The sequence below is a fragment of the Eufriesea mexicana genome, unplaced genomic scaffold (assembly GCF_001483705.2).
Source record: "Eufriesea mexicana isolate 0111107269 unplaced genomic scaffold, ASM148370v2 scaffold5561, whole genome shotgun sequence".
In the NCBI taxonomy this organism is placed as follows: domain Eukaryota; kingdom Metazoa; phylum Arthropoda; class Insecta; order Hymenoptera; family Apidae; genus Eufriesea; species Eufriesea mexicana.
Window position 1 is genome coordinate 711,989 of NW_016913558.1, and position 18,372 is coordinate 730,360.

Genomic DNA, 18,372 nt, shown 5'->3' on the forward strand with positions numbered 1-18,372 from the left:
CAAAGCCAATTTAAGGGAAGAATATCAAAAATGAAGGACATTGGATATTTGAAAAATTTCCTAAATATGCAATCATAAATCAATTTTCACTTTCGTCGTGGGTAATAAACACAGAACAAGGCACAACGTACATTTGTTTTCAAACGACAATGTTTGTGCACCTTGTACACCACGCTACTGTGCACACGCGACGAAACGAACGAATGTTGCAGCAAAAATTAGTTTCCCGGTTACTATTCGAATAAAATTTCGTCCAGTTTGATATCGAAATGATGCTGCACTGTTGACGACGTGTCGTCCGGGTAAGAGTACGCGGAACTTTTAATTAGCGCCAGCTGAAGTTCCCGCCATTCGGTCGGGGCCCCAGCGTTTTTAGCCATTGGGAAAAACGAAAAAGGGGTCGGAGGAAAAAGTGGAAAGGTGGGTTCAATTAACACGGTTTCGAATTCTCGACGGGTCGATGGCGAATTTAATACGTAAATAGAACGCACGGTGTCGTGGAACAATACACTGTCAGCGGCTGAGCATCGAACACCTCCTAATTACAGCAATCAGCTCCCGGCTCGTAAATCCCCGACCATAAATTTGCGTCTTTCGAAACATCGAACACTTCATTAAGGGATAAAAATATCCGACCAAACGATCATATAATTGCACCGCACGTCGCCTTCCAGCGCGACCAATTAAAAGCACATTGCCAATTGCACAAGTCGCGCTTGAGTGATCATCCTTAACGAGCTGCTCAAAGGACCTCGCGTTAAGAGGATTAGCAAGACCATTTGTAAACCAAACGACGTTAAAACAATTCCTTAAAACTGCCGAATTAGGAGACTAATTGTGGTAGTGGTTGTCATAGAATGTTTGTGTGTGACGAGCATGACAGAGAGTCGTGAAAAACAATCAGTGGGTGAATGACAGTCGTCAGAAATAGACGTTGCGTGTGAAAGAGTCCTGAATAGATTATATCGTAGTGAGAAGCGAATTTATTTTATGTGATTTAATTATAATTTATGTTGTGTTGCTATACTGTTCGATAAATATTGTTATCAGTTTATCCATTTCCTCATACTAATAATAACAACGAGGAACACGTGGACACGTGCTTTGGTTAGAGTAGCTTGATCAGCTTGGGTCAACTGAGATTTGTGAGCTGGGTTGAGATTTAATAGAGTATCGTTGCGTGGAGATTATGGCAAATGAGAGATAAAAGACGTGATTGAAATATATTCGAGGAATCGACTGATCGTGTGAATAGTTGAGGAATCTTAGGTCTTCATCGATACGTGGATGAATCTTTTAGTTAGAGTAGTCATCATTAGAGCTTGGATCGACTGAGGATTCATGAGCTTTGCTCAAGGTTTACCTATGGCTTATTTGGAATATCGTTGCGTGGAGATTATGGCGAATGAGAAAGAAAAGACGTGGTCAAAGGCATCTCGAAAGTTGAGGAATCTTATCGTTAGATGAGAGTTTTTCAGTAGGATTTATGTGATCTCCAAATTCATTGTATCGCTAAAATTATTATTATCTATACCTGAGATATTTTTGGGTACCTATTAAAGATCGGTAATCTTTGAAAACATGTACTATAAGAAAGAAAAAAGAGGAAAAGAATCAATTTTTTTCAACCTAAATAGTAGAAGACCTCCTTAAAGATTAGTAAGCCTAGTGTTAAAAATCTATCAGGATCCACGAAAGTAACTAGATCAATTTTTACCACAACTCGAAACCAAATTAATTTGGGGGAAAAAAAGAAAAAAAGAAATCGACATTTTTGACCCTAAATAGTAAAAAACCTCTTTAAAGATCGGTAATCCTAGTGTTAAAAATCTACCAAAAACCAAGAAAGTAACTAGATCAATTTTTACGGCTATCTCGGAATTGAATTAATTTAGAAAAGAAGAAAAGAAAAAAAGATCAATTTTTTTTACCCTAGATAGTAAAAAACCTCCTTAAAGATCGGTAGTCCTAGTGTTAAAAATCTACCAGAAACCAGGAAAGTAACTAGATCAATTTTTACTACTAACTCGATACCTAATTAATCTAGAAAAGAAAAAGAAAAAAGATCCATTTCTTTACCCTAGATAGTAGAAGACCCCCTTAAAGATCGGCAGCCCCAGTTAATTAAAAATCTACCAAAAATCAGGAAAGTAACTAGACTGATTTTACCACTAACTCGATACCAAATTAATCTAGAAAAAAAAAAAGAAAAGAAATCAATTTTTTTACCCTGGATAGTAGAATATCCCCTTAAAGATCGGTAGTCCCATTTAGTTAGAAATCCGCCAGAATCCAGGAAAGTAACTAGATCAATTTTTACCACTATCTCGAAATCGAATTAATCTGGAGACTTTTCAGAGCCAATCCTAACTATGGTCTTCCACGAGTGAAGATTCTCAGGCCGATTCCTCCGAAGCTCGGAGATCGAAGTTCGAATACCAGGAGGGAGTCTCTGTGCAGATATCTCGTTACGCCAAGAGCCACTTCCGGTGGGAAAGACTCGTGCTGATACGGAATAGCCACACGTAGTCTCGAGCGTTAACGAAACGATACGAACGAGCAACTCTTTGTCGTGTGGCAGCCGAGTGAAATTCTAGGGTCTTTATTTTCTCGTTTCCTGACCGGGCCCTGAATCACCGCGTCTTGTGTTCCTCGTGTAACAGCAATCCCTGAAATACGGGCACCGGGTCCACGAATTTAAAGGGAGTCTTACGTGTCGTACACGAGGAGTGAATTTGCATCCTGCTGGATTTCCGAGTTGCACAAATCGTTGAAAATGAAAGGGATTTTGCGAGTTTCTAATACGTATGAATGATTAAGGAAGTAAGGAAAAAATAAATTCTTTTTTTGTGAATAATTTTGTAATTGGTTTTGGAATGATCGACGAATTTTTATTTCTAATGAAAATTGTTTTTAATTTTGTTTTTAATGGAATATGTGGCTATATGTGGATTAAATGACTGACATGCATAATGGGATTTTCTATTTTCCGAATTAAAATTCTATGATATATTGTAATTTTATTAATATGTAAAATTATGTAATTTAAAAAATGCCTATTTCTCTTATTTTCAAACCTATGAATTTTCAAAATCTCGACTTGCTGAATTTTTTAATTTTGAAACACTCAAAATATCATATTTCAGAATTTTCAAATTCTTTAATTTTCTACTTTTGCAATTTTATAATTTATTAATCTCCAAATATTTCAAATTTTCATATGTTGAAATCCTCAAATTTGTTAAATTTTTGACTCCCCCAATTTTTTAATTTTTAAATCTCCAAACTTTCAAATTTTCGACTTCTTGAATTTTTGTATATCCAAATTTGTGGACTTGCAGATTTTTAAATCATCAAGTTTTTCATGGAAAGAAATTTCAGTTCCATTTTGGATACTACATTTCAAATGTTCAATTCAGGAATAAGCTTGAAATTGGCATTAGGTATTCGTGGCGGATCGTGGTTTGGAAAGGTAATTTTTGCGAGAGATTTATTATTTATGAGCATTGGGGAAGTTTAAAATCAGGTGCATCGGAACGGTGGGTCTATAGGGAATTTTAGTGTTCATTTTTTATTCCGTATATCGTCTCTGGGAAGGCGCCTATATTTGCCTCTATCGCGTCGTCTGGGATGGTGTAGCGAAAACTGCAATATTCTGAACGCTGTTTTCATGCTAGCAGCTTGCGAACAAATTTCTAAGTGATAAGTCGATAACTTATCCTGCATTCTTTTATCAATTTAATCATAACCCATAACATCTTCTTTGTATTGTAAATTATATTTGTTATTTTCAAATGAAATTTAGAATTTATTTCTGTTTGTTAATACAGAGAATTAAAAAACAAAAATTACTGCTATTTTTAATATTAATTACACTACTTGGTAATTTTTTAGTAGGTGGCGAAGAATTCTAACCTAAAATTCTAACCTAACCTAAACCTTACCGCACAACGAATAAAAATTTAATCTAATTTAATAAAAACACAAACCTAACCTAAAAATATGATACTGAAGACTGATTAATAAAAATTAACAAATAAGAAATTATTGTAATAGATTTTTCTTCAACTTAACCTAATTTTCTGCGTACTCTGATCAAAAGTAAATAAATAAATAAATAGACAATAAATATGAAATATAGTACGTATAAAAATAATAATTATCACGTAATTATCACGTTATTGTCGATATTTTTATCGTTATTGGAATATTTTAATTTTTAACGATTCGTATAATCTCGCAGGATTCATCGAAACACGCTTTTCAAGATGGTGCGCGCGCACGAACTCGCGTCGGCCCGCAGATGTTAATTTCCCAACTGTTGCTATTTACGACGACGCCGAAACCGTTTGGACGAGCATTCGCGAACGCAATTCGGAAACGGTGAAATTTTAACGACGCCCGTCCACGCAACCAATCGATACAGCGGAGACGTGGCGGCGCGCGAAAAGCACCTCGATTCAAATTGCGCGCGCTGCGACTCAGCGTCCCTGTCCTATTCAAAAATCCATAACTCCGATTCTACCGCGAATATTTTCATAAAATTTTGGGAAAACATCGAATTAGTCTCTAAACTACAATTATGGATATCAATATGAATAGTATAAATTATATCAATGATTAATTTAATATAAAAGGCACGAAAAATATCTAGATTCAAATTGCGTGCACTAAAAATTATGTAACTCCGATTCTATTGCGAATATTTTCGTAAAATTTTAGGGAAACATTACGTTAACTTCTAAACTACAATATTTAATATTAATATGAATAGTATAAATTATATCAATGATTAATTTAATATAAAAGGCGCGAAAAATACCTAGATTCAAATTTCGTGCACTAAAAATGATATAACATCGATTCTACTGTGAATATTTTCATAAAATTTTAGGGAAACATTACGTTAGCCTCTAAACTACAATTATTGATATCAATATGAATATTATAAATAATATCAATAATTAATTTAATATAAAAGTCGCGAAAAATACCTGGATTCAAATTTCGTGCACTAGAAATGATATAACTTCGGTTCTACTGCGAATATTTCCACGAAATTTTAGAAAAACATTACGTTAGCCTCTAAACCACGATATTTAATATTAATATAAATTTCAAGTCACCCATACTCCAAACGAAAAATTTCCAAAGAAGTCTAAAAGAAGACACGTAAAAATACTCGAATATTCGTGAATATTTCAGCTTCACTTGTTACAGGTGACGACTTAATGACCAATGAATGGTAAATTAATTGGAATAAAGCGAGGCTGAAAACGTCGCGAGTTTATCATCGGAGGATCGTGGAAAAATTTCCATTTCGTTGCTGCACCCGGCTGCTTCCGGTCTCGGCGACGAGAGAATCGTCGCGATCTGTTGGCGAAAACAAATGCAAATTCACTGTCCGCGCGGTGCACGCGGTTATTATAGCAATTAATTAAAATTTCTGTCATTATACGTCGTCCTCCTGCAGCCCTGAAACCATGCGTGAACCGCGACGCTCGGTCACTTTGCATGCACCCTCGGTCAGGCCTTCTGTTCCGCGTTTCTGATGACATACTATTGCGATTGGAAATTACCGTCCACATCACGGCACAGACGGCCACACCGAACACGCTTTCGGAAACACGTGAAACGAAAAACGGAACCACTCTCTGTGCCCACTTGTGAGACAGTCCGTGCAGAAGGTGTGCCTTGGTGAACGCGTTAACTCTGTGACACAGGATTTCGGATAATGAACTAGACCCATGTTGCACAGAAATTTGATTATGTTTTAAATGAAACAAGATTGGTATATTTTTACTAATAGAGGAATCGCGTAATGCGAAAACGTAAAACCAGGAAAGAAAGATTGTCGCAATAAACCTTTCGCTTGCAACAATTCATGAACCTGGACTGGCATGTTCAATGTTGCCAACACGAGCGAATGCATTTATAACATTTGTCGAAGGTATTACCAACTGCTTTACGTAAATAACACGAAATATAAAAATATCCCACCATGCATTACGATGGCTCAAAAAGGTACGACACTCTTAACCCTTTGCACTCGAGAGGCGCCTTCCATTTAATTAGATTCTAAAGATCATTGTTAATTAATATCTCGAATTTAAAATTGCCCAACCTGCTTCTTATTTACCGTTTTGAAACTGTCGTCGACTTCATGGCAGAAAGTCCTCGAATTACTATGTAATTAATACAGAGTAGTTTCGATGCACCGTAATGCATAATGTGCCCCAAAGAGTTAATTGGGATATAATTTACGAAGCTTTACTGTGTTTTTACTTTTGCACCTCTTGATTTCTTTTCCTTTTTCCTATGATTACGTTAGATTTAATGAAGTGAGAAAAAATTTATGGGGTTTGAGATTTGGTATCCTACTAAGGGTTTTCTTCAATTTTCTCGTTATTTCCATTCTCTTATTCTATTTATTTATTTATTTATTTGTGATTAGGAGGATATTTATGTGATGAGAGGAGGGAAAATCTATGTAGCTTGAAATTTGGTTGATTTTTCTTATATAAATGAGTTTGAAAATATTTAGAATGGGGAAAAAAAGATGAGATGATAGCAAAATTAAATTAAATAAAAGATCATTAATTCCTCTTACTCGATTTCTATAAGCTTCTATCCTAATTTCGAATTTCCAAAAGCTTCTATATTCTCGAAACTTGATGTCAATTTCTACATTTATAAAAATCCATTTCTTTCATCTTTTTGTAGGATTATGTTAATGAGAGAAAATTTATGTAGCTCGAAATTTGGTTGATTTTCTTTTAGAAATGGGTTTGAAAATATTTTAAATTGGGAAGAAATAATAAGATGATCACAAAATTAAGTTAAATAAAAGAAAATCTAGAAATTCCTCTTACTCGATTTCTACAAGCTTCTAACCTAATTCCGAATTTCCAAACTCTTTTATATTCTCCAAGCTTAATGAGAATTTCAACATTCATAAAAATCCATTTCTTTTTCTTTCTTTGTATGATTATATTAATGAGATGAGGGAAAATTTATGTAGCTTAAAATTTGATTTTTCCTCTATAAATAGATTTAAAAATATGTCAAATACGGAAGAAAAGACAAGATGATCGCAAAATTAAATTAAAAAGAAAAAATTCATTAATTCCTCTTACTCGATTTTTCCCTATCTTCGAATTTCCAAAATCTCCCATATTCTGCAAACTGAATGAGAATTTCTACGTTCATAAAAATACAGAGTGCATCCGATCAGCCATAATATTAAAAGGGAATAATTCGAACGTAGCGTCGAAGGTAAAAATTGAAATTCCGAAAAATTCTGGAGAAATTTCCTTTGCTCGTGAAAGAGGCAATTAATTATTGCGCGACGATTCCCAGAGGCCAAGCGACATTTGGGATCTGGAAACATCAATGACCCGTTCTCCGAACGCTTTTGATCGAGCAACAGGAGAGTCGTCCTGGATCGCGATGGCGAGAGGATCGAACCGAAATGGGAGTGATCGAATATTTCATAGCTGGTGACATGATCAGCCATCGAGAGTCGCAGTGAATGCGGATCAGTTCTCTAGAGCGTGATTATTCGACCCATTTTGCTTGTAATTCTATCGAGTATAAAGACTGCTTCTATTTGAGGTTTAAAGAAACGTAAATCAAGAGCCGCGGTGAATGCGGATCAGTTTTCCAGGGTATGATTATCCGACCTGTTTTTGCATCGTAATTCCATGGAGAGCCGAGATCTGCTGCAATCTGACGTCTTAAAACGACACGAGCGAACGAGATCTCAACATTGATCGACCGAAGAGATCTTGATCCTGTAAACCCACGCGTGGATCTTGAACTATCATACTAATGCCCATATCTTTAATTTGGAAAGCTATCTTATTAATTTAAATATAATATCGTAGGATTCTATAATACTGGATCGTGATATTGAACGTTGAGCGTGGATCCTGAACGGGACGCCATCTACAAACCAAACGATTACACGATCTATGACTCTAACCTCTATATCATACTAATACCCATATCTTTAATTTGGAAAGCTATATTATTAATTTAAATATAATATCATAAGATTCTGTAATACTCGTGAAATATATATATTCTAAGGTATCCAGTACAAAGGATATATATATATATATCCTTTGTACTAGAAGGACTATTTTATTATATTTATATACTTTTAATTTTTAATAAAATAGTCCTCCCAGTACAAAGGATATATATATATATATCCTTTGTACTAGAAGGACTATTTTATTATATTTATATACTTTTAATTTTTAATAAAATAGTCCTCCCAGTACAAAGGATATATATATATTTATATATATCCATTGCACTGGATACCCTAGGACATGTATATTTCACGAGTATATGTTTATATATATATATATCCTTTGTACTGGAAGGACTATTTTATTTGGTCAAGGACTTCAACAACTATTATGACAGGAAGCCTTCCAAAACTGATAGTTAAATTTTGGAAAATAAAAAAAGAAAGGAGTTTTAAATTCACAATATTTTCTATTTTATTTTTATCATTAAGAATGATCTAAAATACCACAGTATAGGTTATTAACAACTCCATAATGGTACTAGTGAGGTTGCACTGGGTTAAAATATCGCTAACTCCCTACCTCGACAAGATTAGAGACTCTTCGTGATCGATGTCACACTGAAGAGGTCCATAATTCACGATGGATCTATCGATCGATGAAACGCTACTACGAATATCCAGGATACAGTGTATTTTCTTGGGTAATAAATCATTCGAATCATTGTCCTTCGATTATGCAAATATATGTACATAACACTATCATAAAATTACCACTCGAATACTTAACCTTTATCTTGTAGTTCACGTGTCTATTTATATAAACAAACAGGCTGTGCCACGCCAAATTAAGAAAATTAATTAAAGATTAATCAAAAGGCTCCAAAGAAGAATCCAAAAATTACATTTTTACATAAAATCACCGTCATTTGACTTTAAAGTCCCTCAAAAGATTATGTAGAACTACGTCACTGTTATTAAATCAGAGAACTTTAATGGACGTAGAACTACGTCATCAAAAACAAGATCATCGAATCCAGAAATTACATTCAAATACAATTTACACAAAATCACCGTCAGTCAGCTCCAAAATTTAAAAAAACTGACGTAGAACTACCCAAAAATTATTCTTTTATATAAAATCACCGTCAGTTGGCTTTAAAGTAAAAAAAGAAAAGAAAAAAATGACGTATAATTACGTCAGCAGTATTAAGTCAAAGAACTTAAAAAATACTTAAAAGATATACCGAATTAGTCAAGTGACAGATAAAAAATGTTTACGATTATACGCAGCGCAAATGGAGTAACAGACGTTGCCGCGTAATGGAGAAGCGTATTTCGCGCGCAGCGGTTCAAAAATAGCGGGACCGGCGGGTTAAACGGTGCGCGGGGTCCTCGCCTCGTGTGCCACGGATTCCACGAGCGTCTCGTGGCCGCGTTGCGTTATGTAACGTAACTACGTGGTGTAACGGGGCGGTTGGCGGTGTGGGCTTTTACATTGTCCGTTTCTGTGCCACGCACCACCTCTTCCCCTCCTGTCGCGGTGCTTTCGTCGCTTGGGGACAAAAAAAATCGATAGCCTCTCTCCCCACGGTTCTTTCTCCCTCTCTCTCTCTGTCCTCTTGTCTTTCCCTTTCCTGCACATGCATACATATATATGTATATATACCATCATCCCCCGGCATGTGTGTCTCCGGGTTCCGCGCACCCCGTGTGTACTCGGTACACCGTGTGTACCGTAGTTCTCTGGCTGTTCCTGGCGTGCGGCAAAAAGGTGTACAAGCGAATGACAAAGCCTTCGATTTTTTTTTCCTCCTTTTCTTTCGCTTCCTTTTTTTCGCGTTTATGCACGACTCCATCCCTCTGCTGCCGGCCCTACAGCCACGGAACACGCGTGGCTGAAGAGAGACTCGAATCGGCCGAGTGGCCGACCCTGTCTTGCGGATACGGGGCGCGCCCGGTCGAGTAGATGGCGCGCGTGAGTTATTGGCGCCGCGGCCATGCCGGGACCGCGGGATCACACGGTTTGGGCTAGGTTATTGAAGACTGGATGAAGTATCTCGCGAATTATACACTTAGATTTGTACTCATTAATACTAGGTTTACGGAACGCGTTATTCTGACGCACTTCGAATTTCTGAAACCGTTTACCCTTAAATAAGAATAATCCCTACAAATATAAATTTTATATAATTTATATCTCATTGTTTCATTTATTAATTAATCGAATATAATTGTATTGCTTTTTAAATTCAGTTTTGAACAAAGTGTCAGTGCATGTCCATAAAGATAGGCATACAAGACATGTCCATAAACCTAGTGTTAATTGCTGACATATGTTTCTGCTATTGTAGTAAGTATGTACAATACCTTGTCCATTTGTTGTTCATTACGAGGTTTTATTATCTCGCGACAATTTACGAGTGAAAAATATATCTTTATTGTTGAAAAGGAAATTAGTTCCACTTAAATGTGCAATATTTTGCCTGTCTCATATTAGTGCACCGAACGTAAATATACAGAGTGTTCAAGAAAACGTGGGGACAAATTTTGAGATATAATTCGGAAGATTACCTCCGAATGAGTAGAGTGCGACTTCGATGAATCTGCACGCGAAGAATACAAAGTATGCGAGGAATAATTTTCAAGTGAAACTGACCCCCAAAGTTTCTGCATTCCTTAGTTCCTTGGATTTAATATTCCCACGCTACGAGCCAAACTTTCGATGTTCCAATTATTCAGCTTTTTGCGTCCAGTTGCAGAAGAAGTAGCCAGAAGTTCAGAAAGTGTAATATTCATGCATATGGTCACGGTCACGGTCGTGCGAACAGCACACAGAGTGGCTAAAGGGTTAACGAATCCGTGTCTTTAGCAAATTTGCAGAGTCTCGATGAATATTCGTCTTACTGCACTTTCATCCTGACATTTCGGACTCTGTTTAGACCGAAAAGCTTCTTAATGTTGTCGGACTCCAAGTACGTTCGAAAACGCAGGGGAATTCACGCCAGAGGACACTACTGCTGATAGTCAAAGCTACCTCGCCGTTTGAGATCGTTCTTGCTAGGCGAAGAGCAATCTGGATGTTTGCACGATGTTTGTTTCCATTTGCTTTTGGCCAAGCACGCTCGTGGCCAGTGTTTCTAATTCGGGGGAAGTTGAAACATGTACTGTGCGGTGAAACAACGACTCGATCTTGGGCTAGCGACCGAATAGTTTGATCCCAGTGTCTGGACACGTCTCTGTTGGCACGGGAACTTCTGCTCCAAGAATTTTACGATTCTGGTCGAATATTTTAAGAAATTACTATAGTCTCATCTATACTTGAGTATTGGACTGAGGCTGAAACCATTTTGGTTTTAATTAAGACGATAAGAGTAGTTCGAAGAAAAGAAAAGGTGGATGAAGACGTAATAGTGACTTAAAAATTCTTGGAGGTAACTTCTTTTGGAGCAGAATTAAATATGAATAAATGCAATTTAAGTTCAGTTAAATTTAATACCACGTTCAGTAAAACGAAGAAAATAATTCGATATACACGACGTTTGTAGTACGGTTCGTTGGAGATACGGGTCGTGGTGGCGCTAGTGAGTTAAATGCAAAATCCTCTTAAGAGGTCGTAAGAGATGTATCAATGTAATACTGAAATTTCTCATTCTCTAGTCACCTAACAGTAACTCTAGAGTGTTTTTCATGACTAACCAATGATGCATGATTATAATAAATAAATTAGAAATATCGCTCGTATCTTACCGACGTAATTTTGAATCTTCTCGTTTTAAATATCTCGATTCGACTCTTGTGTACATATTACGTAAATTAAATATTAAAGACAGCAGATGTAACCCTGACTTGGAATAGCCGAAAACGCAAAGCTCGGGGGCCCAAGACGGAAGCTCTGATGCAAATCTGTTTAGGGCATAGAACGCTGTTAGGAAGCACCCTCGGCCACGAAAGAGTAACAAATCAAAAGTTCCTCGGTCTCGTCGGTGACGATCTAGTGAACCGTTTCGCTTTCATACACTCCATAGAAGGAGCAAGAACGGCGCGAGAGCGGGGGGTCCGCGACTTATAAATCACGTCGACAATCGGGGTTAGCGCAGGCACCCTTGGAAACCTGTTCCACCGACCGTCTCTCGTCGGCCATTGTTCCGCTCCATTTCGAACTTTCCTGACCCGCTGTATATAAAAGGGTCGCGTCTAATCGCACGTATCACGCATGTTAATTAACAGACCGGGGCCCTTTGTACGTCGCGAACAACGACGCGAGATAACCGTAAATTGCTTTCAATTTAACACGCGACCGGGGACGATCATTTGTCGCGGGATCGCCAACTGTGCGCCCTCCTCTCTCGTCATCGTCGTTCAATAATTCCAAAAAATATTTTTTTTTCTCCCTCCTTTTCTTCTCGGAGATCGGACGAGATTTCGAATCGTCGTGAGGGGTTGATGTGAGATATTTGAAATAGAATTTTGATTATAATCTTGCGAATATAGTATCGTGTATGCTTGGTATAGTGAACTAAATATGGTATTTTGAATTCCTTTCTATTTTTTTTTTTTATTTTTCTTCGGAGATCGAATGGATTTCGAATTTTCGTTAGGGGTTGACGTGATAGGCGTTCGAAAAAGAATTTTGGTTTTTATCTTCTGTATATACTATAGTGTACAATTGATATAGTGAACTAAATATGAAATTTTGAATTCCTTTTTTTCTTTTTTTCTTTTTTGGTGATCGAACGAAATTTCAAATTGTGGTGAGGAGTTGACATGATAGACGTAAAAAAAGAATTAGTCTTCTATATATATTGTAGTATATAATTGGTATAGTGAACTAAATATGGAATTTTGAATTTCCTCTGCTCTTTTTTTTTCGAAGATCAAATGGATTTTGAATTATCGTAAAAGGTTGACATGCAATATTCGAAAAAGAATTTTAATTTTATTCTTCTGAATATTGTATCGTGTATACTTAGTATAGTGAACCAAATATGGTATTTCGAATTTTCTTTTTCTGTCTTCGAAGATCAAATGGATTTCGAATTATTGTGAGGGGTAGATATTTCCAAAAAATATAATTTAAATATATTAAAATATATTATACACTCTACTATAGTGCATACTTAATATAGTGAACTAAATATGATATTTCGAATCTTTTTGTTCCTTTGCAACTGTTGATTTTAGAAATTTATACTATACACCGTATGTTATTTGGAAGTGTTATTACCCACATACATAACGACATATACTAATAGTATAAAATAATACAGTACTATAAAAAACTATATATTACGATAAAAATGAGACGATAGAAAACAGTTCTTTTTAAAATAGACACCGAGTATACAATACTTCCAAGTGACATAGTACAACAGTTCAATAACCTTCTCAGCTCGTCGTGCTGAAAATTAATCGCGAATAGGGGTGCAGAGGGTGTCGATCGAGGGGTGTTCAGAGGTTCGAAATTTTGTCGATCGTCTTTACCCAGTGAGACCCGAAGACAGCATCGGATGAAACATGAAAGACCTAATTTGCGTTTGCTCTCAGTCTGCACCGTCGACTTTGTCCGGTCTACGTACGCCATGCTCTCTAATTATGCGAGCAAAACAAAACGGAGAGGCCGGAATAGGATTAAGTTAATGAGATAAATGAAGTACTCACCTATTTTTCTCCAGCTCGTTATGAGTTGTCCTGCAACGGAAAAGAACGTTCTTGTTAGACTTCAAAGCGGTGAAATCGTTTGCTTTGCGATAGTAAGAACGGGGGCGACGTGGAGGGGGAAAAACGACGACTTGGAGCAGGGACGAAAATTAAAACCGGCGCGCAGCAAACGCTCCATTACACGCGAACGTTCCCTGTTAAACTAAACAGCATGCGGGAATTTCGGAAAAAAGTTTCATTTACTCGAATGTCAGGAATTTTGTACACGATTACGCGAGTGGTGGGGGGGGGGGGATATTGCTCCAAGAATTATACTTGCGGGGTACGTTGCAGTAGCGTATATATAAGCATCCCTTTAAATATAATAATATACAAGACTATATAATTCAAAATATTAATAGCTGAGAAATTTTGTTATTAGGAAATTTAGAGAGTTTTTAATTAAAAGATTTGGATGATAACGATAAAATTATAAATATTTTTTAAATGATTTTTTTTAATGATAAGATTATAAATATTTTGAATTTCAAAATCTGAAAGGAGGAAAGTTAAGAAATATTTTAAATCAAAGGTTTGAAATTTTGAAAATTTTTTAGTTTAACGGTTTAGATATTTTTGATTTATAAATATATGAGATTGGAAATTTGAGGATTTGCGAGTCGAGAAATTTATAGTCTGGGAATTAGAAAATATGTGAGTTAAAAAATGTGAAAATTTGGAAATTTGGAAAATTCGAGATGCACGTAGAATGTGAAACGAGGTTGAAAGTCGATAGCTGCAGCTTTAAAACGTCTAATTGCAGACATTTCATGGTCGACTTCGATGCTCCCTTTGATTGACGACCACTCGTGAAACGAGTTCAATGACCTAATCACGCAGTCATTTAAGACACAAACATACGATGAAACTGCTTTAATATACGCCTCGTATCAACGTTGTTCAAAACAAATGTATCGACCTTCAGCGCACTGATAACATACGCTTTTAGCAGTGCTTTGTGACGATTTTGTTTGATTAATCTCGCGCGATAAGCCGCTGAGTTCATATTTAGAGAAAACAATTAAAATCTTTGAAACGATGAATTTCTTGGAACACTTGTAATAATCGCTCCATCAACGGTATTTCATAATTGAAAATACAAAATTTTGTATTAAACTTTTCCATTTTTCATTTTCCAAATTTCTGAATTACCGAATTTTCCAAATTCTGGATTTTTCAATTAACGAATTTCCAAATTTTTTAATTAACGAATTTTCAAATTTTCAAATTTTTTAATTAAAGAATTTTCAAATTTACAAATTTTCTAATTAAAGAATTTTCAAATTTTACAATTGACGAATTTTCAAATTTTCGAATTCTCACTTTCCCTATTTCTCAAATTTTCGAATTTCCAAACTTTTAAATTTCTAAATCTCCGAATTCCCAAATTTCCAAATTTCCGATTTTTCGAATTTTCAAATTTACGATTGTTCAAATTTAAAAATCCCCAAACCTCCTATCTCGCAAAACGTCAACCACCCAACTGTTCAAACATGCATCGCTCAAAAACTACATCAAACCCAAAACCAACGCAAGCACTGCACTACCAACTCGCCGCACTCGCTCTGTCGAGAAACAAAAAAGAAAAAAAGAAAAAAAAAAGGAAAAACGAAAAGCAAAAAGGTAGGCGAAAATAAAAAGAACATCAAGCGATACATCAAACGCGACAGTGCGCCCGCAAAAAGGGAAGATAAAAAACCTGCAAAAGAGAAGAAAAAAGGAAAAAAAAGAAAGAAATATAAAAATGTACGTCGCGGAGACGTGTTCGCGATACGAACCTGCTGCCCTGGGATTTTTTCGTCTTTGGCCTTTTTGTGACCGTCCGCATATCATCGGGCATCGGCATCGTCGAAGCGTAGCCATGTTCAGCTTCTGCAATGACAAACCAATCGGTCGGTGAGTTCTGCCGATCCGCTCGCATCGCGCGAATTCCAAAAGATACCGGCACGGCCGGTGGAAAAAAGCCCGCGCTCGCTCGCTCGCTCGCGGCGAACACGACTCGTTAAAGCGCGCGTACACACGGCCGTGGCGGAATAAAGTCACGTTCCGTCTTGCCGACATAACTTACTGCGGCATTAAAGCTTCGCCTGGACACGAAGCGGCTCTCGCTTCCAGAGACAACGGGAGAAAGAGAAAGAGAGAGAGAGAAACCGGCCGGGAGACGCGGAGCTGCTCGAAAAGCGCGGAATTTATGTTACGATTTCAGTTAACGCACGCCGCGTGTTCCAGGGAACCAAGCCTCACCGAACCACGCACGCCGTTGACCTCGAATAAATTCGAAAATGTAACAATGCGCGAACGAGAGCGACCGTCGAACCGGCCGCCAGCCAATTTACGACCTATCGCCAGCCTCGAATCGTCTGGATAGAGGTCGTTAGGCTGAGATCTGGGGATACAGGCTGCCTGCACAGATGAGGCATCTCGGGGATTCTACCAGCTAGGCTGTTTAGGCTTCCCCGAGTAACTAGGAACTGCGGTTTTGGGGGAATAATTTGGACAGGGAAATGGAGGATCTAGAAGATCCTGATGTCGAGGATTTTTGAAGAATTATTTTCGTTTTTGAGGGGGGATAATACGAGGTGGCAGTTTTGGTAACTATTTGGCTGGGGAAATAGAAGATCTAGGGAATTTTGGGGAATTATTATCAAGATTTTGATAAGAGAATTGGGGATCTAGAAGACGCAGGCTGCCTGCAGAGATCTCGGGGATTCTACCAGCTCGGCTGTTTAGGGTTTCCCGAGTAACTAGGAATGACGATATTGGGGGAATAATTTGGATAGGGAAATGGAGAATCTAGGGAATTTTTGAGAATTGTTATTAAGATTCTGATGAGAGAATTGGGGATCTAGAAGACGCAGGCTGCCTGCAAAGATCTCGGGGATTCTACCAACTAGGCTGTTTAGGGTTTCCCGAGTAACTAGGAATGGCGGTTTTGGGGGAATAATTTGGATAGGGAAATGGAGGATCTAGGGGATCCTGATGTTGAGGATTTTTGAAGAATTATTTTCGTTTTTGGGAGATAACACGGGATGGAAGATTTGGTAACTTTTTGGCTGGAGAAATAGAAGATCTAGGGAATTTTAGGGGAATTGTTATCAAGATTTAGGAGAATTGAGCATCTAGAAGAATTTTTGAAGGATTGTATATGCTTTTTGAGGTGATGGAGCTTATTAGAATATATGATTGCTTAGAGATTATGATAGTGAGAATTTTTGAAAAAAAGAAATTTTATTTCTTTTTTTTTTTTGAACAACGTGAAGATATAAGAAAACCTATGGGTTTAAGGGAGTAATGGAGAGTTCTGGAGTAATGGAGTTTGAAGTAATGGAAATTTGGACGATTGTTTAAGTGAAATGGAAGATCTAGAAGACCTCAAGTATCGCGAATCGGTTCCGTTTTTCGAAGCAATCAGGTATGATGATCTTGCTGATTGCTCGAGTGAGGCGGTAAAAGAAGTTCTGGAAGATTACGATGCTGAGTATTCTTGGCGAAATGTTTCGTTTTTTCCGGTAATGAGGGATGGAGTGTTGGTTGGAAGATGAAGGATCCTGGACATTATAAAGCTGAGATTCCTGAAGAATCGTTTTCGTTCTTTGGTGTTACGCGGAAAGAAAATTTTGATGGTCGTTTGGTCGAAGAGGTAAAGGATCCGAGAGCTTATGATCCTTCTGAAGATGCTCGACGGAATGTTCCAGTCTTTCCAGTAATGAGGAGTGAAATTTTGGTCGAGAGATAAAGAATCTCGGACGTTATAAAGCCGGACATTCTTCAGGGATTATTCCTGTTTTTTCGAGAAGCGAGAAATGAGAATTTCGATGGTCATTCGAAGGATCTGTCCTGAAAAACACTCCGCTTTCGGGTAACACGCAATAAAAACCCTTGATGGTTACTTGGATAAAAACAGGACGACGAAAAAATTTACAGAATTCAATACAACCTAAGCTCTCTCAGCCTAACAACTAGCAGCCTAACTCAGCCATAGTTCACTCCTCGAAATCCACTAAGCTCCCTACACAATTATTCCCAAATTCCACTTTCAAAAATCAAATACTAATCCCCAGAACAACCAACAAAGCCCGAGATCCATCCAGCTTTTCAAATCCCCAAAACCACTCTATAACTCGTCGAAACCCCGTGTTCTCCATGTACTCCGCGACCCTTCTAAAATTCGCGAAACCCTATCGAAAACCCAGACGATTCTCTTCGACAAACCCGATCAAAAGAACTTTATCTCCTCGGGGAAAGCGAAAATTATTTCCCTAGGAAAGCGAGAATTATTTCCCTAGGAAAGCGAGAATTATTTCCCTAGGAAAGCGAAATCCCAACTTGTACCCCAACTCTGTCTTCGACCTAGCTCTATCCCTAGACTGAGTACCTAGATTTGGTCCTGTGACCAGTCTGGGGATTCCCAAAGTGAAGAAACGTTGGGAAAATAATGTTATTGGCCGTAATTCGTCAAAACAGGAAAATTGCGGTCGTGATGGCGGCGAGCCTGGCGAACGGCTGTCCCCTGGATCGGGTGGAGAAATTGATATTACGTAAGTTGTAATGGCGGAGTGCGAGGACGCGAATGGGAAAAAAGCAGGCGAAACGGGCGTCCAGCGTCGACTAGTCGCCATAACGACTGGTGTAAA

General features: G+C 37.5%; 1 protein-coding gene across 1 annotated transcript in view; it reads right to left on the reverse strand.

Annotated features, from left to right (window-relative positions):
* The window catches only part of Mxd (MAX dimerization protein), a 431,559-nt gene extending 415,953 nt beyond the window's left edge, over positions 1-15,606 (reverse strand). The window contains exons 1-2 of the mRNA XM_017906563.1: positions 15,517-15,606; positions 13,700-13,729 (exon numbers count right to left, since the gene is read on the reverse strand). Coding sequence (XP_017762052.1) covers positions 13,700-13,729; positions 15,517-15,584 — 98 coding nt within the window. The 5' untranslated portion in view covers positions 15,585-15,606. The remainder of the gene's footprint in view (positions 1-13,699; positions 13,730-15,516) is intronic.
* Between the last annotated feature and the right edge of the window lie 2,766 nt (positions 15,607-18,372).